The sequence below is a fragment of the Bufo bufo genome, chromosome 1 (genome assembly GCF_905171765.1).
Source record: "Bufo bufo chromosome 1, aBufBuf1.1, whole genome shotgun sequence".
Classification (NCBI taxonomy): Eukaryota; Metazoa; Chordata; class Amphibia; order Anura; family Bufonidae; genus Bufo; species Bufo bufo.
The window spans coordinates 193345546-193368119 of NC_053389.1; the positions used below are offsets into that span (position 1 = coordinate 193345546).

At 43.9% G+C, this 22574-nt stretch overlaps 2 protein-coding genes across 4 annotated transcripts in view; one reads left to right on the forward strand and one right to left on the reverse strand.

Annotated features, from left to right (window-relative positions):
• LOC121002452 (DNA-directed RNA polymerases I, II, and III subunit RPABC5-like) overlaps positions 1–9001 on the forward strand; it is an 80641-nt gene extending 71640 nt beyond the window's left edge. For both annotated transcript variants that reach the window (XM_040433908.1, XM_040433914.1), the window contains one exon: positions 8763–9001. In XM_040433908.1, coding sequence (XP_040289842.1) covers positions 8763–8871 — 109 coding nt within the window. In that variant the 3' untranslated portion in view covers positions 8872–9001. The remainder of the gene's footprint in view (positions 1–8762) is intronic.
• Positions 9002–9411: 410 nt separating this feature from the next.
• PRMT1 (protein arginine methyltransferase 1) lies at positions 9412–18143 on the reverse strand. Of its 2 annotated transcripts, XM_040433896.1 has the most exons (11): positions 17989–18129; positions 15626–15679; positions 14703–14807; positions 14460–14615; positions 13392–13455; positions 13141–13283; positions 12924–13011; positions 12500–12615; positions 11216–11366; positions 10519–10640; positions 9412–10427 (listed from the first exon to the last, which is right to left on the reverse strand). In XM_040433896.1, the coding sequence occupies exons 1-11, from the start codon at positions 18100–18102 to the stop codon at positions 10344–10346; spliced, it is 1197 nt and encodes a 398-aa protein (XP_040289830.1). In that variant the 5' UTR covers positions 18103–18129; the 3' UTR covers positions 9412–10343. The 2 variants fall into 2 exon arrangements, with proteins under 2 accessions (XP_040289830.1, XP_040289835.1); XM_040433901.1 differs by lacking the exon at positions 15626–15679 and having other exon boundaries at positions 17989–18143.
• Between the last annotated feature and the right edge of the window lie 4431 nt (positions 18144–22574).

Consider the following 22574-nt stretch of genomic DNA (forward strand, 5'->3'; position numbering starts at 1 on the left):
CGGCTCTGAACGATGTGATTTTGCCCGGCGGGTCCTCTTTTTTTCTATTACGGCCCATATTGTCGGGTGCGGTGGAGGTTCGGCAGGTCCCTCTGCTAAATTGCGGTGTGTGAGGGTACACTGTTCTGCGCTGTGAGCCGCTACTTGTATCGCCGGTCACGGAGCTAGCGCGGCAGGCGCCTGCTCCACATCCGGACATAGAAACATAGAATGTGTCGGCAGATAAGAACCATTTGGCCCATCTAGTCTGCCCAATATATCTGAATCCTATTAATAGTCCCTGGCCCTATCTTATATGAAGGATAGCCTTATGCCTATCCCATGCATGCTTAAACTCCTTCACTGTATTTGCAGCTACCACTTCTGCAGGAAGGCTATTCCATGCATCCACTACTCTCTTAGTAAAGTAATACTTCCTTATATTACTTTTAAACCTTTGCCCCTCTAATTTAAAACTGTGTCCTCTTGTGGTAGTTTTTCTTCTTTTAAATATGCTCTCCTCCTTTACCGAGTTGATTCCCTTTATGTATTTAAAAGTTTCTATCATATCCCCTCTGTCTCTTCTTTCTTCCAAGCTATACATATTAAGGTCCTTTTAACCTTTCCTGGTAAGTTTTATCCTGCAATCCATGTACTAGTTTAGTAGCTCTTCTCTGAACTCTCTCTAGAGTATCTATATCCTTCTGGAGAGATGGCCTCCAGTACTGCGCACAATACTCCAAGTGAGGTCTCACCAGTGTTCTGTACAGCGGCATAAGCACTTCACTCTTTCTACTGCTTATACCTCTCCCTATACATCCAAGCATTCTGCTGGCATTTCGTGCTGCCCTATTACATTGTCTTCCCACCTTTAAGTCTTCTGAAATAATTACTCCTAAATCCCTTTCCTCAGATACTGAGGTCAGGACTGTGTCAAATATTCTATATTCTGCCCTTGGGTTTTTACGCCCCAGGTGCATTATCTTGCACTTATCCACATTAAATTTCAGTTGCCAGAGTTCTGACCATTCTTCTAGTTTTCCTAAATCCTTTTCCATTTGGCGTTTCCCTCCAGGAACATCAACCCTGTTACATATCTTTGTGTCATCAGCAAAGAGTCAAACCTTACCATCGAGGCCTTTTGCAATATCACTTATGAAGATATTAAACAAAATTGGTCCCAGTACAGATCCATGTGGAACCCCACTGGTAACATGACCTTGTTTTGAATGTTCTCCATTGACTACAACCCTCTGCTGTCTGTCACTCAGCCACTGCCTAATCACTCAACAATATGGGAGTCCATGCTCAATGACTGCAGTTTATTGATAAGTCTTCTATGTGGGACAGTGTCAAAAGCCTTACTAAAATCTAGATATGCGATGTCTACTGCACCTCCACCGTCTATTATTTTAGTCACCCAGTCAAAAAAATCTATAAGATTTGTTTGACATGATCTCCCTGAAGTAAACCCATGTTGTTTTTCATCTTGCAATCCATGGGATTTTAGATGTTCCACAATCCTATCCTTTAATAGGGTTTCCATTAATTTGCCTACTATTGATGTCAGACTCACTGGTCTATAGTTGCTCGATTCCTCCCTACTACCTTTCTTGTGAATGGGCACGACATTTGCCAATTTCCAATCTTCCGGGACGACTCCTGTTACTAATGATTGGTTAAATAAATCTGTTAACGGTTTTGCCAGCTCACCACTAAGCTCTTTTAATAATTTTGGGTGTATCTCATCAGGCCCCTGTGACTTATTTGTCTTCACTTTAGACAGCAAACTTAGAACATCTTCCTCTGTAAAGACACATGCATCAAACGATTTATTAGTCATCCTTTCTAGTGGAGGTCCTTCTCCTTCTTTTTCTTTTGTAAAAACTGAACAGAAGTATTCATTAAGGCAGTCGGCTAGCCCTTTATTCTCTTCTACATACCTTCCGTCCTTTGTTTTTAATTTAGTTATTCCTTGTTTTAATTTCCTTTTTTCATTTATATATCTGAAGAATGTCTTATCCCCTTTTTTCATAGACTGAGCTAGTTTTTCTTCTGCCTGCGCTTTAGAAGTTCTTATAACTTGCTTGGCCTCTTTCTGCCTAATCTTGTAGATTTCCTTATCTTCATTGCTCTGGTTTTTTTTATAATTACAAAATGCTAGCTTTTTATTTTTAATGATTTGGGCCACTTCTGCTGAGTACCACAGTGGTCTCTTCCTTTTTTTGCTTTTACTGACAAGTCTAATGCAATTTTCTGTTGCCTTCAATAATGCACCTTTTAAGTAGTCCCATTTCTCCTGGACTCCATGTAATCCGTTCCAGTCTGATGAGGACTCATTTATGACTAATTTCATTTTTGAAAAGTCTGTTTTTCTAAAATCTAAAACTTTTGTTTTTGTGTGGTGGGACTCTTTCACAGTTCTTATATTAAACCACACTGACTGGTGATCACTAGATCCCAAGGTTTCGCCTACAATGACATCATATACCGAATCCCCATTTGTGAATACCAAATCCAAAATGGCCTCCCTCCGGGTTGGCTCCTCAACCACTTGTAGAGATAACCCCAGTAGGGAATTTAGAATATCTGTACTCCTGGTAGAACTTGCTATTTTGGTTTTCCAGTTTATATCTGGAAGATTGAAATCTCCCATAATGATAACTTCTCCTTTCATTGTCATTTTAGCTATTTCTTCAACTAGTAGATCATCTAGTTCTTTAACTTGACCAGGTGGTCTATATATCACACCTACACGAGTTACTGCATGGTTAGCAAACTGCAACGTAACCCAAACTGACTCTATGTTGGCCTCACCAACTTGTATTAGGTTAGATTTAATGCTATCTTTCACATACAGGGCCACTCCTCCTCCTCCTTTCTTGCCTTCTCTGTATAAAGAGTACCCTGGTATGGTTATGTCCCAGTCATTTCTTTCATTAAACCATGTCTCCGTAACAGCCACTAAATCTACATTCTCAGATGCCATTATTGACCCAAGTTCATTGATTTTTTTACCTAAACTGCGAGCATTTGTAGACAGGACTCTGAGCTTATCATTTCTTAACCTCTGTGCTTCTGACCTGTTCTGGCATTGTTTCGGGGGGCAATTGGACTCTTTTATTTTTACTCTTTTGCCCCCCCTTCCTAGTTTAAATACTCTTCCGCAAATTCTTGGAGTTGTTCACTAAGTACATTTGTTCCTTTGAGAGAAAGATGCAAACCATCTTTTTTGTACAGTTCCTTTCTATTCCAAGTAGAGCTATCATGAGAAACAAAGCCAAATCCTTGCTCTTGACACCATTTACCCCCCCCCCCCCCATAGGGAACTAATTATAATAATTTATTTTGGTGTCAGTTTGCATATTTAAAGAATAAGGAGCTATAGTTTGAAAAAAATATACCTTTTAAAAATGTTTTGTGCAGTTTTCCCCAAATAAAACTAAAAAATACACTATAAGGCCCTATCTGTCAAATGAAAAATTGTTGCAAAAATTATTTTGGTAGTCCCAACACAAAAAAGTTACAACCGTTCGCACCACCAGGAGCACAAAAACACAAAAAAAAGTGTCTTTTCAGGCCTGGTTATAGTGTTAACCAATAAGCGCTTTCCCCACTAGTAAGAGAAAGTGCTTACTGGTTATTGCAGGGCGCCTGTAACTGGCAGGAGGTGGTAATAACCAGGGAGCACGGCCTCTGCAGTGAGGGAAATCACTGATTTATGAACAAGTTCCTGCAGCGTGGCCCCTAAACCAGAAGATGCATACTTACCTGCTCCATGCCGCCCTGCCCCCATCTTCCGGTTCCGTGCATGACCATGGTCACATACACCGCTCCAGTAAATGACTGGCTGCAGCAGTGACACGCTGCTTGTGGCCACATCACCTCTGAAGCCAGTGATTGCCATGCACTGACAGGTGTATTCAGCGCCAGGAGCAGGTAAGTATAACTCTTCAGTTTCAGAGGCCATACTGCAAGAACTTGTTAAAAATTCATTTTTACTGGGAAATCCCTTTAAGCCATTGTGGATTAGCCATAGATCTCACAGGGAAATTTCCCAGGGGGCCGTCTGGGCCCGCCTCACAGCCAGCGAGAGTTTTTGGTGATGTATTTTGTGCTCATGGGGGCAGTATTGTGTGATGAACTGTGGGGCGGTATAATGTGCCACAATATGATATTGCTGGTATGGACTTCCATCAATTTGTACCCGACTACAAAATGGGGCCAGTTAGTATTTTTCCAGGGCCAGCAGTGAGATATTCAGGTCAATTACTGGAAACACGTCTTCATAGGGACACTCGCTCATGATAACTGGTGGTATAATCGTGCCGCACATCTCTCTGTGTGATCAGGGATGTGCTATTGATAGTCAATGTAAATAAATGAAGGAGGAATGACTGATAGCGATCATTCCTCCCCAGTCACTTTACATTGGCCTGTGTACATTGCGGCCCCTTGAAATAGAGAATAGAGCGATGTGACAATGCGTCCCTCAGACCAAAAAAGGTTGTGCACCCCTGATCTAGGGTATCAAAGGAAAGAATGCATAGGCCAGAATCCATGTCCAAGTTAGAGAGAAGGCATCCATTGCCCATGAATTTTCTTTGGGATTTGTGGAACACAATTTCTGTACCTTGGTATTTGTTCTGGACGTAAAGAGGTCTTTTTGTGGAAGGCCCCATCTGTCTAGAATCATCTGGAAAATCTTAGGCTTTGGGGACCACTCTCCTGGGTCTAACGTTCTTTGACTGAGAGTCTGCCACCTGATTTTACAACCCCTTGAGATCGATTGCTGAGATAAAGTGAATGTTTAACTCTGCCCTGCAAAATATTCTGAGAGCCTCTGATCTTCTTCCTCCTTGGTGTTTGAGATACGCCACTGTTGTCATCCTTAGATGCTTTCCTTTTAGGTGATGTTCTGCATGTTTCAAGGTGTCCCAGACCACTTTGAGTTCTAGATAGTTGGAGGAACGACTTCTTATGTCCTGGGACCAAATGCTTTGATAAAAATGCTTTTCTTCTTTTTGCTCCCCACCCTACCTTGCTTGCATCTGTCTGTATTTGGACTGATCGGTTTCTTTGCCAGCAAACATCTTGGACCAGATTTGATGTCTTCAGCCACTAGTCCCGGTATAGGGATTCTGTTGTCTAGGGATGATTGCTTTTTGTTAAATTTTTTTAGAATCCAAAGCTGTAGAGTATGGGTGTGTAGTTGACTCCAGGCTACTGAAGTGTAGAAGGTGAAGGTTCCCTTATGCGAGCTGCCATCTATGCCGCCATCGAGATGGCAAAGGGAAGAGCCTGAAACTCCCTCTTCTGTTGTCACTGGAAATCTTAAAAAATTTTGGTGACCCTCATTAGGGACATAGTAGTATGCATCTCAGGTCTATTGGCACCATGTAACAATCCATGAAAATTAGATTTACTGTGGATCCTATGGTCTCCATTTAGAATCTTCTGTATACTAAGAACCTGTTTAGGGGCTTTAAATTGATTATGGTTCTGCCGTCCTGTTTGTTTTTTCCACTAAGAAGAGGTTTGAGTAAAACCCCTGCCCTCTCTGATCTGCTGAGACTGTAACCACTACATTTAAAGAGGACCTTTCACCAGAATAAAACCTCTAAACTGACTATACAGACGTGTAGAGCGGCGCCCAAGGATCCCCCTGCACTTACTATTATACCTGGGCGCCCGGTATAGCCTCCGGTATCTTCATAGTTAGACTCCACCCAGGGTAGCCTGCCGTCGTCTTTCTCCTATGCTGTAGCGCTCAGCTCATAGCCTGAGAGTTTTTTTTTTTCTCTCAGGCTATGAGCTGAGCGCTGCGATTGGCCAGCGCTGCAGCATGGGAGAAGGAGACCGCGGCAGGTTCCCCTGGGTGGAGCCTAACTATGAAGATACCAGAGGCTATACCGGGCGAACGGAGCGGCGCCCAGGTATATTAGTAAGTGCAGGGGGATCCTTGGGCGCCGCTCTACACGTCTGTATAGTCAGTTTAGAGGTTTTATTCTGGTGAAAGGTCCTCTTTAAGGATAGAAGTTTTTGTACTTCTAGATTTAAGGTTATATTTATCGTCTTTGAATGTACTCTTGACACCATAACTCTCATGGGGGAGGATGGGAGAACCCTTAATCACACCCATTTGATGTTGGAGATGGCTGCCCATTCTGAAAAAAAAAAAATCTGGTTAATCTTCTGCCTGCTAAATCCCTGGTGTCATTGGGAAGAGGATTTATTATAATCAGTCTCCTTTCCCTGCAAATAAGGACCCCCTAGATTTTCCTATTGGAAATCTCCAATTACTCTTTCTGCCCCTCTCCTTTTTTCGGTTCAGAAAAAAAAAAATAGACATGGCTTTATATGAGGTTGAGGAAGGACCGGTTATCATGTGCAACTTTGGCCAGGAGGTTGTCTAAATTTGTACTGAAAAAAAAAAAAAAAAAACTCATTCCCAGGAAATCCCAGCTGATGTGCTAACTCCCCTGACCATGTCTTTAACCATAATGAATTCTGTTGCTTAATGGTTGGTAATGCAGCTAAAATTTCTTCACTTAGGCACATTGGGGGAGATTTATCAAACTAGTGTAAACTGGAATAGTTGCCCATAGCAACCAGATTCCATCTTGCATTTTCCAAATGAGCTGTGATAAATGAAAGGTGGAATTTGATTGGTTGCTATGGGCAATTCTACTTTAAACCAGTTTGATAAATCTCCCCCACGGTTAGCAGCAACTCTAACTGCTGAAACCAAATGAGCATAGCCCTGGATACTAGGTTTAAAAGATGCATCCTCCCATTAAGAAATCCATCTGCCTTACGATCCATTGGGTCCTTTAACAGACCCATATCCTCTTTTAAAGGGGTATTCCCATCATAATGATCACTGTTAATGATTTGACAGTGATCATTTTTGTAAATATATTTGATTAACAAATTCCCACCATTTAGGATAAAATTCATCCCCACTTACCTCTGTCGTCATTCGGTCACGGCCAGCGCTCTTCTCCGGAATCCTGGTGGCTGTGCTTGGGCAGAAGACTCCTTTTCTTCCTGGCCAGAATAGTACAGAGCTGTGAATGCACATGCCGGCTCTACTATACTGGCCAGGAATAAGTCACCATGGTGTGTGCAGTCTGGCTGGGAGAAGACTTTCAAGCAAGATGAAGCCCACCCCCAGTCAGAATCCAGGAAGTGAATGGCACGCTGGCAGCAGCTACGTATGAAAAGGCAAAGTGGGATAACCCCTTTAAGTAATTGTTGTTTCACTCTGATGGAAATACGGGTTTTCCCTGCCTAAAACCCCTATCCAATGAATAATCATTCATTATTAAGTCCCTCTTCCAGATCAGAATCCATTATACGAGCTGGAATTGCTGAGGAGGTAAATGCTTTAGTTCTACTACTGAATTCTGGACTTTAGTTTTGATGAGCCTTTTAATTTCCTCAAAAGAGAGATGTCAACTCTTCAGACACAACCTTTTAAATGCATTTTTTTGTAAAACCTAGACTAGATGGGCCAAATGGTTCTTATCTGCCGACACATTCTACATTTCTATAGTAAACAAGCCTTCTACATAAATGACATTCTCGCTTGATGCACTTGCTAGCCTTTCTGGCTGGAGACTCCTCCTGAGGATGGTCTGGTCATTAATAAACCTCATTCATACCTTGGCCAGGGTTATAGGAGTCTCCTGCCCCAAGCATGGAGTCGCCTCAAAAAAAAAAAAAAAAGCTACTGGCTGGTATAGATTCAGAACGGTTTACTCTCCAGGTGTGTTAAAATAAAAATAATCTGGCTTGGTTCTCTCCACAGAGGGGTGGTAACCAGTTGGGAGTGTGTACCTGCCATCTGAACATGGCAGCACTGATTGGATAGAATGAGTCTGTGCAGGTACAACCCCCCCAACTGGTTACCTCCCCTCTGTACCCTTACTGAAGGCTAATAGCAATCCATTCACAACTTCAAGTAGAAATAAGACTGGCACAACAGAGCCATAAGAGATGCTCCAGAATTACTACATGGGGAATGCATGGAGCCATGTCAGGAGAGGGGACAGGTCCTCTAACTCCCTGCGCTTCCTAAACCTTCCTGTATAGACACAAAGCTGTCAGTCACTAAGAACACAGGCCCACATGACTGAGCTCAGAAAGATAAGTGTAAGGCTACTTTCACACTAGCGTTGTTTTAATCCGGCGTTCAATTCAGACACAGGAACTGCCTGCCGGATCCAGAAAAACGTGTGAAAACATTACATTTGAATCCTGATCAGGATTTTGATCACAATGAAAAAATGCATTGGAAAAAACGGATCCGCCATTTATGGACTTTAACTTTTTTTTCACATTTTTCGGGTTTAACATGCAAAAGCCAGATCCGTTTTGACTGAACACACAGCGCCAGATCCGGCATTAATGCAAGTCAATGGGAAAAAGGCCTGATCCGGCGTTCAGTCAAAGTGTTCAGGCTTTTTGGCCGGAGGTAAAAATACTGCATGCTACGTTTTTCTGAAAAGCCTGATCAGTCAAAAAGACTGAACTGAAGACATCCTGAAGGACTGACTCTCCATTCAGAATGCATGGGGATAAAACTGATCAGTTCTTTTCCGGATTTGAGCCCCTAAGACGGAACTCAGCGCCGGAAAAGAAAAACGCTAGTGTGAAAGTACCCTAAGTTATAAGTGCTACTGAGTTTTTCTGCTCCTCCCATTCTAACAGTGCCTGCATATTACACTTGCTGGCCACACAAGACACCTAACATTAATCTTATTTTTTTTTATTTAAAGGGATGCCCTGGATGCTTTAGGATTGAAGCGTTACTGTTGTCGGCGGATGCTACTCTCACACGTGGACCTCATTGAGAAGCTACTGAATTATGCCCCCTTAGAGAAGTAGCATCAGACCACACCATTGTTTGTCAGTAGTTTCCATTATGTTCTCAGTTCATTTGTTCAATTCTTAGTTTGGCTCCACTGACTAACAGCGAGTGCATTGGTTCTACAATAAAGTATTTATTTGCTGCACAGGTGTGTATTTCATGCCTTGTCTAACAGGTTGGAAAATGTAGAAGTAATCTTCTAGGAACTCACCAGGCAAAATAAATCTTGTATGTCTAGTGGAGGGTCTGAAGTGGGCAGTGCAGGACGCAGGCACAAGATACAACTAACAGACTGATCTTAGTTGCTCAAGCAAGGCATAGATTTTAGACAACTCCAGTAGTACATGTGAGAGACCTTGGCAAACTTTCAACTAGGTTTTCCTAAAAGGAGGTCTCATGACTACATCTCCTGCATATGCCCTATGGGTGGGGGTCCACAGTTCTGAACCCACTCTAGGAGCTCACATTGAGAGCCCTGAGCAGACCATCTTAATGGTCACATTGTAATACCATTACTGTTCAGTTACTTGATACATGAAACAAGCCAGGAGACCACATCACAGTTCACTTTAACTTTAATTTCATTATGAATGTAACCATATAAAAACCATAATTTATGAAAGTCACGATGGGCAACCTTTAAACAATCTGTAAAACAAAAGCACCTTTCCATGTCAGGCTCTGAAAAGGACATACAAAACCGTACAAAATGGCAGATTGAGCCCACTGCTCCAGTGATGAACATGTGGGGGTGTCTAGAGGCGACAAACACTGCTTGCAACCAGGAGTGACCAAATTTTTTTTAGTGTCCACATCAGGTTCCAATGGTCTATCCAGGGATGGGCAAACTGCAGCTCTCCAGCTGTTGTAAAACTACAAATCCCATCATGCCTTGCTGTAGGCAGACAGAGTTGTAGTTTTACAACAGCTGGAGAGCTGCAGTTTGCCCATCACTGGTCTATCCCTTTCTTTCCAGCAGCATTCAGACTGTGATGGCTTTTACTACATGTGGTACATGGAACAGAAAATTTAAAGATATGTAGAAGACAATGATGCAACACTGAGGTTACTGCGCAGAGGAATGGCAGTCCTTGTGTTCGCAAACTGTACTTTAGGCATTGCCAATAATTGCAGGTGACTTAAGAGGCTTCTACTGGAGTGAAGCCTGCTGTCCTAGCAAGGCCTGATGACAGTTTGAGAACAGCCTACAAAACCCATTCAGGATTACATACTTCCAGGTTAAACCAGCTTTCTAAAGCTAGATTTGTTTTCCCCAAGCCATGCAGCCTTTTTGGAGGTAAAGACCAAGTCATCAGTGTGGCCAAGGGACTGATTTACAGACTGGTCCAGGGGCTCTAAAATATTTTACCCCACTGAGGAAAAAGAGTGGGTAGATAAAAAGGTGTATGCTATATGTAAATAAAACCACACAGCTAAATGTATAATTGATGCATCTGTCGTCTGTCTGGTCAAATGGTTTAGTCTTCATTCAGCGCATTCTGTAGTCCGTAGAACAGGACAATTCGCAAAGCTGACCTTTGAAATCAATGTCCATGGTAAAATCCAAATCTCGCTGCAAGATAAAACACAAGTTAGGGCCTTGTTCCAAAAGGTAGATTTTAACCCCCCCCCAACATTTAAATTAAGTGGCACCATCAACTTACATTATTCTTGGCATTTGGCTTCATGCCTATCGTTCCAAATATCTCCTCCCCAGTTTTAACAGTCAAGTAGTCCTCCATGTAGAACACTGTCTGCTTCCAGTGAGTGTAAGGAGACTCTGGGCCTATAAACCAGAGCATAGCGTTAGCCTGTCCATTCTTTGATGTGTGATAAAGAGCCCACATGAGTTTTCCCATCTCAAACAGAGGCACATAGCTAGGATATGCCCCCACCTCTGGGACCTACACAGAATAGAGCCCCAAAAGATGTGGCTCGTCACATGTGAAGAAAAACTGAAGCACACAGCACCATCTCAACCATCAGCGAGTGTGCGGTTTCTTTTCACTGAGCCATTGACTTAAATGGTCCAGTCCCATGTTAAAAAATAAAATATGCAATGCATCCAGACTGAAAACTCGCGTGTGAAATTAGCCCAAGTGTAACTTTGACACTTGTGTCAGGATTCCTGACAGGCAGTTCAGTTGCCGAAACTGCCTGCCGGATCTGGACGCAAGCGGGTGGCATTTGTCAAACGGATCCATCTGACCAAAAAACGTAAGAGGGACTGAACTGATGCATCCTGAACGCATTAGGATAAAACTGATCAGTTCTTTTCCAGTATTGAGCTCCTGTGATGGAACTCCATACGGGAAAAGAAACACTAGTGTAAAAATATACCCTTAGACATACTGCACTTACTAGTAGAGAAGCCGGTCCTTTTATGACATCTTGTGAACTCAATGTTAAAATAAGCAACCAGGGCATGGATGTAGTCATTTCTCTTCACTTGGAGGCAGAAGGGAGAGGTAAAGCTCAGGTCATCCACCTTTACTGTGTAGATATCCACTTCCTGGAATCAAACATCACTGTTAGATTAGACTGCTACAAAACCTATGATCATGAATTATGTGGGACATAAGAACTGCTGCAGTTTATGTAGATAATTTTCCATAGATACTATCCATCTCTGCATCTAGGGGTACTTTCACACTTGCATCAAAGTTTTCCGGTATCAAGTTCCGTCACAGGGGCTCAATACCAGAGGAAAAAAAAAAGAGTCCAAATGCTGCATTTTACTCTCCAGCCAAAAATCCTGAACACTTGGCTGAATGCAGGATCCAGCATTTTTTTCCATTGGAATGTATTAGTGCCGGGAAAAAAAAAAAAAAAAATTGACGGATCCGGTCTGCGCAGACCTTTAAAGATGTATAAAGATACCGGATCAGTTTTTTCCAGGCGACACCGGAGAGACTGATCCAGTATTGCAATGCATTTGTCAGACAGAGCTGCATCTGGATCTGTCTACAAGTGGTTTCAGTTTGCATACAGATTGCCAGAATCCAGCAATGCCAAGTGTGAAAGTAACCTAATACATAAAAATAAAGGGTGGGACCACTAAGGATTATTCATGTAAAAGTCATTTTAAATTGGAGGATCAGCGAGTTGCATCAGGACAATAACTTTAGGCAAAGTAGTGACAGTTTAACCCTTAGCTACCAGTGCTGGGTAAACATGGCACCCGCTCGCATGTACAGCAGGCGCCATGGCCGGCAAGTCTTTTAGCCTCAAACACTGGCTACAAAAACATAAGTAATCTAAGTAAAATTTAAATCACCCCCCTTTCCGTAGACAAAATGGGCATCACCGTGTCTGAAAAAGCATGTATTAAAGTAGTTTTTGAAAAAAAAAAAAAAAAAAAAATAGATTTTACCCTTCTTTCCACTACATTGTATGTCATATTAAATGGTGGCATTAGAAATTACAACTTGTCCTGCAAAAAACAAGCCCTCACACAAATATCTGAACAGAAGTTACAGCTCCAGGAAAATAGGGAAAAATGAAAAAAAAAAAAAAAAAACTGGTATCCAAGGGGTTAAGGCTGAAAAGAACCATCCAGGTAGCATCAGAATATCACCTGCATCATTTGTATTCTACCATTTAGTCAGCAGCACAATTTACATTGGGCCAGTATTTCATACAAACCTTGATGAGACACGAGTTTGTAACTAACTGTTTGGGGTCGACAACATCAACAAGAGGTTCCTTAATGGCTACATCTTTAATACAGGACATATCAAACCCATAGACATTCTCCCACCCTGAAAGAAAAAAAGATTGCGTTAAGGCTATACAGAAAATACAAAACAGACTTTGTGGAGCATTTCTAGTTTCCATTAATGTAGACAACTCCGTAAAGTGGGATTCCATAGAGTGATCACATATTGATAGGATATGCCACCACTTACTAATCAGTGGGGACCCCCACCACTGAAGGCTACACCCTTTCACATGGGTACTGCTAAACACTGGCTGTGCAGGAAATTAACATGACACTATTCACAAAAAAATAATAAAACTTGAGATGCTTGAAGTCAACCACAACAATCTACCACACACAGGAACTTACAGTGAATTTTGTAGTCTTTGTACTGTCTGTCTTCAATGGCGGTCACATAAAGAGTTGCTCGATCTGGGAATATAAGACCATCAGGGGTCTGCAGGGAGAAAAAAAAAAATTCAGCATCTGAAGTCACAAATCATGCCAAGGATGTGGCTTAGGAAATTAACCTTAACCACAAGATATTGTAAGCTGGGGAAAAGGGAAGAATAAGGGCAGTACCTACCAGCCATTTATCCCGTGCATAGATTACAGTGTTCAGCATGGACTCGTAGAACAAACAATATCCCATCCATTCACTGATTATTATGTCAACTTTTTCCACAGGCAGCTCAACTTCTTCCACTTTTCCCTTGATGATTGTTACAACTGTAAATGTTATAGCAGCAAAGTTTAGGACTAAACTCAACAGCGCAGAGCAAATGGTTAAATATACATCATTCACACCTATAGCAAGTAGAAAAAAAAGGAACGTACTGTGATCCATTTTGTTTGCCTTCACAATCTTGATAGCATAGTCAGAGATACTGGAGCATTCAATCTGTAAGAAAACACATTGTAGACCTCCATTAGATGGCTTGGGTTTTTGATCACAGCAGTTCATTAGTGGACATGCTGAAGGAGAGATTGGCAGCAGCTTGAACACATCACTGGCCTAGGAAAAGCCGAGAAGGTGGTGCTCATGGGTGCGCTGGTGCCTTAACCAATTGATTGGCAGGAGTACCAGATGTCAGACCCCCGCTGAACAGATACCGTTGACACATCCTGAGGTTATAGGTCAATTATAGTCTCGGAAAACCCCTTTAAGACAACTGCAGACATGGAGTTTGTATTCCACATCAAACAGATCTTTGGATGTCTACAGGACATTACCTAAAGCCAGTTCCTGGCATAAAAAAGTTGCACTTTTTTTGTGCAAACTTACAACTAAGATTTTCCAACAGACATGTTTAACATTTACACTAGAAATGGATACATTAAATCTATGCCAGTCTGTAGCTGGTAAAATTTTCAGTTGCTGGTGGACTGCACAAAGCACATATTACTCAAGATTTTTTTTAATTATTAAGTCTGGTGTATGAACCACCAGTCTGCACACCCAAAAAGGTTTAGGACTCTGGGATATACCCAATCAGGAGAGCCACCATGACCATGCAAGAACCTGGGATATGTCATCTCCCTTCAGTCTCTTGACGAGTTCCACCATGAAGATCATGGCTTTGTACAGGTGTTGCCACACTCCTGATCCCACAGGCATACTGTGCCCATGTGATTAGCAGGACAACTATGCTCTCCCTGATGAAGCAACTGCCCAGGACAAGCATACATGCCCCAGGTCGTCAAATAACAAAGGGTTTCCAGGGCTTCATAGCTTTGTATAGCTTCATTAACATTACTGCATCCTTGGAGAAATCAAATAGAAATCTAAGTCTCCTTGAATTGACAGCTAGGTGTTCAGTGGCATACACTCAGTTCGCAATGGCCTGTGTAGTCATCGGACGTTCACAATGCCTGAACACACGGCACTGTAATACAGGTCCTTACCCCAATAACTTTCTTTGCTCCAGCCTTGGCTGCAAACATGCAGAGGATCCCTGTTCCACTCCCCACATCCAGGACAACCTTATCTTTAAACAAGTGTCTGTTGTGAAACATTGAGTTACGATAGGTGAGAGTCCGAACTTCATCCTTTAACATCTCCTGCAAAAACCAAGCCACAAAGACAGTTCGTTAGGAGACAGAAAGAAGGCAACCAAACCAACAAAGACAAAATCTAGACAAACCTACCTCATGGATACCAAAGTGTGCATATGAATCAAAATAGTAATCTTTAGAAGTCATTTCTTCTGCTGAAGGCTTCACGGTGCTCTCCGGTTGTTGTGTACAGGAAACCTGGTTAATAAGATGGAACACAAGCATTCATCTCAAGAACGGAAGAGAACCACTCACTCATGTCTCATTCTAATGCTGAAGCTAGGACAGACCATCTACATTATAAGACTGTGCACTGAATAGGAGGTCCTACTTTGGACTACAATTGAGATTATGCTGTGGTCAAGTTTAATAAAGAGGGATAATGAATCCTGGGCACCAAGGGGCAAGACAAGATCCTAGACTACCCGCTAGTGAATTAGCTTAGGGGCTCGATAGTCATCTAAGCACACAGCGCCACATAAGTGTCAACTCTGCCAATTCTATGGTTGAGTTCTTTAGGTTAAAGGGGTATTCCAGTGCCATAATTTTAAATAAAAATGAGCTCAAAGAGGGAAAAAACAAGCCGGTTGTACTCAGCTTACTGATCCACTACTTTTTGGGCTCTACAGAACAGAAACTGATTGGCTGAACCAGCGTTCCAATCACTGGCTGAGACATGTCATTGCTGGTTGTGGCCTGTGATTGGTTGAGTGGGCAGGCCAAGACGTTTCTGGAGTCGAGCACAAGGGGAAGTGGCATGTGGACTGGAGGAGCAGTGGGGAAATCTGTAAGGTGACCGATTATGAATCCTACCCTGTTGGACTCCATTTTTATTTTTTATGGCACTAGAATACCTCTTTAATTTCTGCCACTGATCCTCCTCTAGAGCAAGGAATGGACTGTGTGTGGAAGCTGGGAACTTACAAGCTACAAGAAACTAAACAAGGAGCTCTATATAAAAAGGTCCATAGCCCTGTTGGCCAAGGTTTGACCAGCCATGTGCAAAGGATATTTACATCTTCTACTGCAGTCGCCAGGTTCATTCCATTGGCCAACTTGGCTACAAAGTTCTAGAAGAAAGTGACAAGGAAAGACACTGAATTAACCTCATATTCTACAGCCACCGCCAGTAACTTCACAGGGCAGAAAGGATGGGAAAACCAAGACTCATGAGACAAGCGGTGGTGGAACGTGCAAGTTCTCAATTATTTTTGGGGGAATATCCCATAAAGGTCAGCAATTTCTACAGCAGCTCACTCCCCGACATCTAGACTCTACAGACACTACAATGGTGAAGGTCAAAAATCATGGGATTTGGCAATCAAGATATTCCAGAAACCATCATACATGTGACAGAAGCTCTTGATAGACTTTTCTACCTCAGTTCACACCATGTCAAGAGCCTATACTAGCAGATTTCCCAACATATACCTCTGATGGAAGACTGCAATGTATCCATGTGTAGGGTAGTACCCCAAGTGTTAAGGGGTGAACAAGTCTCTTGGGATCCTAGAACTTGAAGATTTCTGCCCTTTAACAATAGCGAATATAAAATGCACCTTGGCGGCTATTCTTAAAGGGGTTGCCTGGCCTTAGAGCCACCAACCCCTGGGATCCTCCCTTGCCCCCTTCAACAGAGAGGTGAGAGGTCTTATGACAGGGGAGGACCCCAGGGGGATGTCAGCTTTAAGACCAGATAATCCCTTTAAGGTGCTTAACTGCAGCAATAAGAACAGGACACATCGGTAACTGCTCATCTCCAAACACATTTGATGGCGGCCGATCCCTCCTTCACATGGGGTGAATTGCCGCCAACAAAATGGTTTTGTACCGCACAGAAGATCCTATCACCCAACAAACTAGAGTCTGCTTTGTCTGGTGATCAGCAGCATATATACACAGGTCTAGGAGCTACAGACACGACCATCTGTCCACTCAATAAAGCATCACTATGGATATGGCCAGGTGGTCTGCTCATGAATGAAGCTAGAATTGGCTGATGGAGGGGGGGGGCCCAAAAGTTGTGTAGGGGTGATGTCAAACCAAGTAATTTATTCAGAAGATAATCTATGTTAGGCCTCTTTCACATGTCAGTGAATCGCTCTGTCCATTGAGAGCGATTTTCCAAGGACCATGGGTCAGTGAAAAAAACAGACTATTTTGGTCAGTAACGTGGCCTGAGCGAAACCACTTTCAGATCATAGATCCGAAGCCAATTCATTCAAATGCTTCCATGTTAATGCTGCTTCCGTACGGCATTAAAAAGGTATTGGCTATGCGGAGCCAAAGCTCTTTTCGCCCAAAGTCACAGGAGACTTCATTGAGTTACTACAGTATTCATATCTGCATATTGAAAAACCATTTAAAATAGGAACCCAGACTGGGCTTTGGTACAAGAACCCAGTTTATATTGCCATTTTAAATTGATTTTCAATACAGAGACGCACACAGTAAAGTCTCACATGACTTTGGGAGAGAAGAACTTGGCTCCACTGACCCAATACACTTCAATCCTGGGCAGAAACCGCATTAAAACTGAAGTATTTGAACAAATTGACTAATGTGGACCAGACATGGCCACTGAAGTCTAGGGGGTCCATGAAAACCGCTGACACTAAGGACGGCAACCACAGACGACCGCTGACCATCTTGTCGAGAATTTACTCAATAAATGAATGGACAGGACATTCTGAAGATCCAGTGGATCAGGCTTGTTAACCCCCCATTCACACTGTACTTTGGGGCATAATTTCCCCAACAATCAGAAATAACCCAAGGGAGGGGGTACCACACAACCCACCAATGCTGGCCACATTCATCTAGCACAAGTCTTTCAGAGGGGCTACTCACTTTTAGAAAGCATCTAAAAAAAAATAATATTGGGCCAGGAGTAGCTATTATGGGGTAAGGGGTCTTCGTGTCGCCAATTGCGCCGGTTGATCATTCGCTGCTAAGCCTAAAAAGGCTAATAACAGGGAGCAATTCAACCACGAGGCCCGTGCACGGCTCTGATCCTACGGATGAATTACCAGGCCACACTAATGGCGAGAAAAGCAGCAGCATGTGGCCCCTGCAGGAGGCCATTTACAGGCCGGGCGCGGGGACACACGTGGGCGCCACACAAGGCCGCCCTTTGTTGCCGGCATGTGGGCGGAGCAACCATCCATAGAGACAGAGCCGAGACCAGCAAAATGGAGGCTCGGGTCTCACACGCAGTGACGTCAGCAGCTTCAGGTACCAGCTACTACATGACGTCACGGCGGCCCTAGCACAACATTTATACCGCATATAAGCCTATGAAGACCTCCATTCTCCCCCTGCCTCGCCCTCACAGTGAAATAGACGTGGCGCCATTCCGCGCCTGCCCTGCGTTCTTTACCTCCATGCTGCTTGCCTCCGCCATGCTATCCGCGCCGTCTCCTTCGCCTCCTACACACCACACGCTTGAAGCCCGAGGATGAATAAACGGCTTCCTGAAGGAGAACTGCGACATGCGGCGCGGCCCGTCTCTATATAAAGGACGCTGGCTCCGCCCACAATTGAAAGCTTCTGGCGCCCTTAACGATTTACGCCTCTCCTGCAGGATTGGCTGAGGCTAGAAATGGTGGGCGTGTAACGCGCGTAAGCCCCGCCCACTAGCAGACGCTGAGCGCTTTTTTTTTTTTCTCCATGCGCGACGTCGTTAATGGAGGAGCCCGCGTGATCGTGTGCTGGAAAGGAGCGAGGCCAGATATGGCCGTGCCCCAGTGGGGATTCAGCTCTGCATGTTGTACAATCTGCCAATAATCTGTGCCCATCCGATGTGATCTGCACAATCGATTGCAACATTACTAATTACACTGTTTAATAAAAATCACACATGAATCCTTTCTGGGGGCAATGAAGTGATTGATGGTGGGGCGCGGACCCCAGCTTTATCTCACCCTGCCAGTATTGGTATACCACCGATTGTCCTTGCTTCTATAGGCAAATCTCTGGTGTGGAGTTTACAATTTGAGGAGGGCTATCACAATTGCTGCAGAGATAGAAGCCCATGCCCTCTACTCTTCAGTGGTCCCTTTTCAGCCCTGATCAACTATATACAAGTCAATCCGCCTCATTTAAAGGGCCTTATACAGAGCTCAATAGAAACTAAATTTGGGATGAATGATCGTTACTGTGATCATTCTTTCCCCATTCAGTTTGCATACTGGCGCAGCACATACCGGGTTTTACCAGGGGTGTAGCTATGGGCTCATGGGCCCTGGTGCAAGAGTTCAGATTGGGCCCACTTCCCAGGGAAGCACATAGCCTTCGTGCTGCTTGAGGTAAAAATTGAAACGGTCCCCCCCCCCCCTTGCCAAATTGACCTAACCCCTTTTCGTCCAGCCAGAGGTGTAACTTGACCTGCATGCACTTTCTATAACACCGGTGTCTTCTTATGCAGCACAAGGGTCTTTGAGCCCCCTCAGGCTCCTGGGCCCAGTAGCGACTGCTACCTCTGCACCCCCTATAGCTATGCCTCTGAGTGCCTCATAAAAGATGCAATCAGGCACCAGATGAATGTTAGTTCTTGTGATCAGTGGCAAGTTGTACACAGGGCAATGATCGGGAACAAGCCTGCCCACAACCTGTCGACAGTGTTCTTAAAGAAAGCAGCCTTTCTTTCTCATCCTTCATTCCACCAGAAGATGGAAGCACGCACATTTGATTGATCGGGGTCCCCCCATTTTTTCTATTAAGTATATCACAGGAAGATTTCCCTACAACTGTTCTCAATGGGACTGGACACGTGTATTAGCATCATTTAAAGGTGGTTGGGCCAAAAACATTTATAGCAGAGAATTCCAGCAGACACAAACTCTTTATATTGATCCGTAGCAGAATACAACGCATTTCGGCCTGTAACAGGCAGTTATCGACCACTAGCAGCTGATATGGGCTGAAACGCGTATTCTGTGGAGGATCACGAGTGAAGAGATTCTCTGATATAAGTTTCATGGGGCTTACCTTTCTACGTATACCACACAGAGTCTGAGTGCCCACCATACGATAGGTGAGAAATGTATGACTCCTGGGGTCATGAGAACGAGGGTTCCCAAGATCCCCTTGTGAATTTGAGCATGACCACCACTCCATTCACTGTCTATGGGACTGGACAGTAGAGTGCTCAAAGTAAAGGGAGTGGTGGTTCGTTCATATTGGGAAACGGAGAACCTCCCATTCTCATGATCAGTGGGGATCCCATCGGTCAGACACTCGGGGATCAGCTACGTAGGAAGTTTGATCCTGGTTTGGAATGCATTTCTCCATCATGTCTAAAGCTAAATTCAGAATCCTGATAGTTTCAGAGATGTCCATGGTGAGGGATCAGTTGGGCTTCCAGACCCAATAATTGGAATGCATCCTTTCAAAGTTCTTTTAGGAAATTTTTTTTCCTGCTTTCCCATGATGTGGCACTAAATATGTTAGAAATTTGTGGTACTTTTCACAAGATCTAGTCCCGACTCTCGTGTCCCAACCTGTGGGGAGAATTAAGGTGGATTTTGAGAGGTTCCTTCTGAACAGTTGGCTGCTTGTTCAGTGAAGGAGAACTCTCATTTACATGCACCGATCTCCTTCACAGTAGGAGGATGGGGGATCGCTCTTCCTCATACAGAATCATGGCTTCTGATCAGCAGATCGCTGTTTAGACCACACAATCTGCTGCTCAGAAGCCATAACCGGTGGTGCCGGCACAAGCGTCAAGATCACCCGATGAAGGAGCTACACGCTCGTTCATCGGGCGATTGGAGGCAGATTTAGATGGCCAGATGATCGGGAACGACCGTTCGAAGGAACGGACGTTCCCAATCATCTGGGCGATTATTGGTGCATTCAAATGCACCTTAAGGGTTCCTGGAAGCCAAAGACAGTGGGTGGTGGTCACATATATGTGTTGTGCTATGGACATAGTGTTACTGAGGATTACTGTATACACAGGCCTAACGGTCCCTTGACATGGGACCACAGAGCAGCAGATTATCGGGAGGGAAGCGTTCCTTCCCAACAATCTGCTGCTCCCTGGTGGGGGAGACCCCTGCATTTACATGCAGCGATCGCCTCCAGAGTATGGGGAGGAGTGATCGCTCATGCCATCTCTCTTCCCCATACGGACTCGCTGTTTGCCAGCAGCAGGTCGTGTTTACACAGCACATTGTGCTGCCGGCATACGACGATGCTTGTATCTGCACAAAAGATCAGATTACCCAATGATTCAGCGTTTCGCTCGTTCATTGGGTAATTGCCGGTACATTTACACTGCCAAATAATCCCCAATGAGCGTTCCTATGAATGCTTGTTAGTGATTATCTTTAAGATTCTCAGCCCGTGTGAAGGGCCCTTAATGGACAGCAGTGGCACAGGACCAGGACAGATTTTCAATGGTAAGTATATGAGTAGATGAGTTGTCCAACTCTTAGGCTACATTCACACGACTGAAGTGTTTTGTGGTCCGCAAATTGCAGATCCACAAAACACGGATACCGGCTCGTGTGCGTTCTGCAATTTGCAGACTGCACATGGTTGCCATTATGATAGAAAATGTCTATTCTTGTCCGCAATTGCAGACAAGAATAGGACATGCTCTATCTTTTTTGCGGGGATGCGGAACAGAGCTACAGATGCGGACAAGTGCTGTCCGCAACTTTTGCGGCTTCATTGAAATGAATGGGTCCGCACCCGTTCTGCAAAATTGGTCGTGTGAATGAGCCCTTAAAGTGTAACTGTCATTCTTTAGTTTTTTGTATTATGTGTAGGGGCAGTGATACTGACTATTTTGTGATATACTTTAATTACTGAAATCGTACCTCTGCCTCTCTCCACACACACGTGTATAGATAGAGAGAGGCAGTGAGGGCAGCAGCAGTCAGTGTGGAGCGCATCTCCACAGACAAGTAAACAGAAGACACGGAGCGTTAATAAGGCACAAAATAAATGGGCCAGTTCGGCTATTTTTCTAATAGAAATGTACGATTTCAGTAATTAAAGTATATCACAAAAATGGGCAGTATCAGTGCCCCTACACATACACCCCCCCCCCCCCAAAAAAAAAGTTACACTTTAAACAGTCCCCTTAAAGAGCATCAATCAGCAGTATCAACCCTATTAAACCAGGTGCAATGCCTGGTTGGGTTGATCCAGTTTAGAAAAATGATACCTCATTTATACTCATCTGTTCATGAGCAAAATAACTTTTTATTCCTATCAAAATTAGGTCTCCGAGGGGCAAACCCGAGCAGCATGGACTACGGCGCAGTTACGAGATTACAGGCCCAGGAGAGACCCCTGGCCCTGCCAATCAAGGGGATAGGGGAGTGACAAAGAGGAGGGGCTCTGGTGCTCCCGGGGAGTCCTAACTTACATATTAAAGGGAGTCTGTCACCGAATCTGAGCCTTTTAGAGCGCTCAGATCAGGTTATAGACTCTTTTTCCCACATTACAATGTTATCTTTATTTGTGCTGTCCCTTCGCCGAAATCTTCCAAAAAAGACTTTCAAAACTTATACTTATGAGGTTCGGCAAGTGCCCAGGGGCGGCAATACTGCAGCAAGTGCCCAGGCCCCTCGGCGATGTGCCCAGAAAACCACACCTATTTTCACCCCTCTGGCCCGCCCTCCTTTCCTATTATTATCCTCCCCTCCCTCACAAATCTAGCGCATGCGCCGGTCCGTAGCTCGGAATCCAGTGGGCGGAGGAGAAGGTAATAATAGGAAACGAGGCCGGGCCAGAGGGGTGAAATAGGTGCGATTTTCTGGGCACATCGCCGAAGGGCCTGGGCACTTGCTGCAGTAACGCCACCCTGGGCACTTGTTGAACCTCATTAGTATAAGTTTTAAAAGTCTTTTTTGAAAGATCTCGGAGAGGGACAGCACAATTAAAGATAACACTGTAATGTGGGCAAAAGAGTCTATAACCTGATCTGAGCGGTCCAAAAGGCTAGATAGA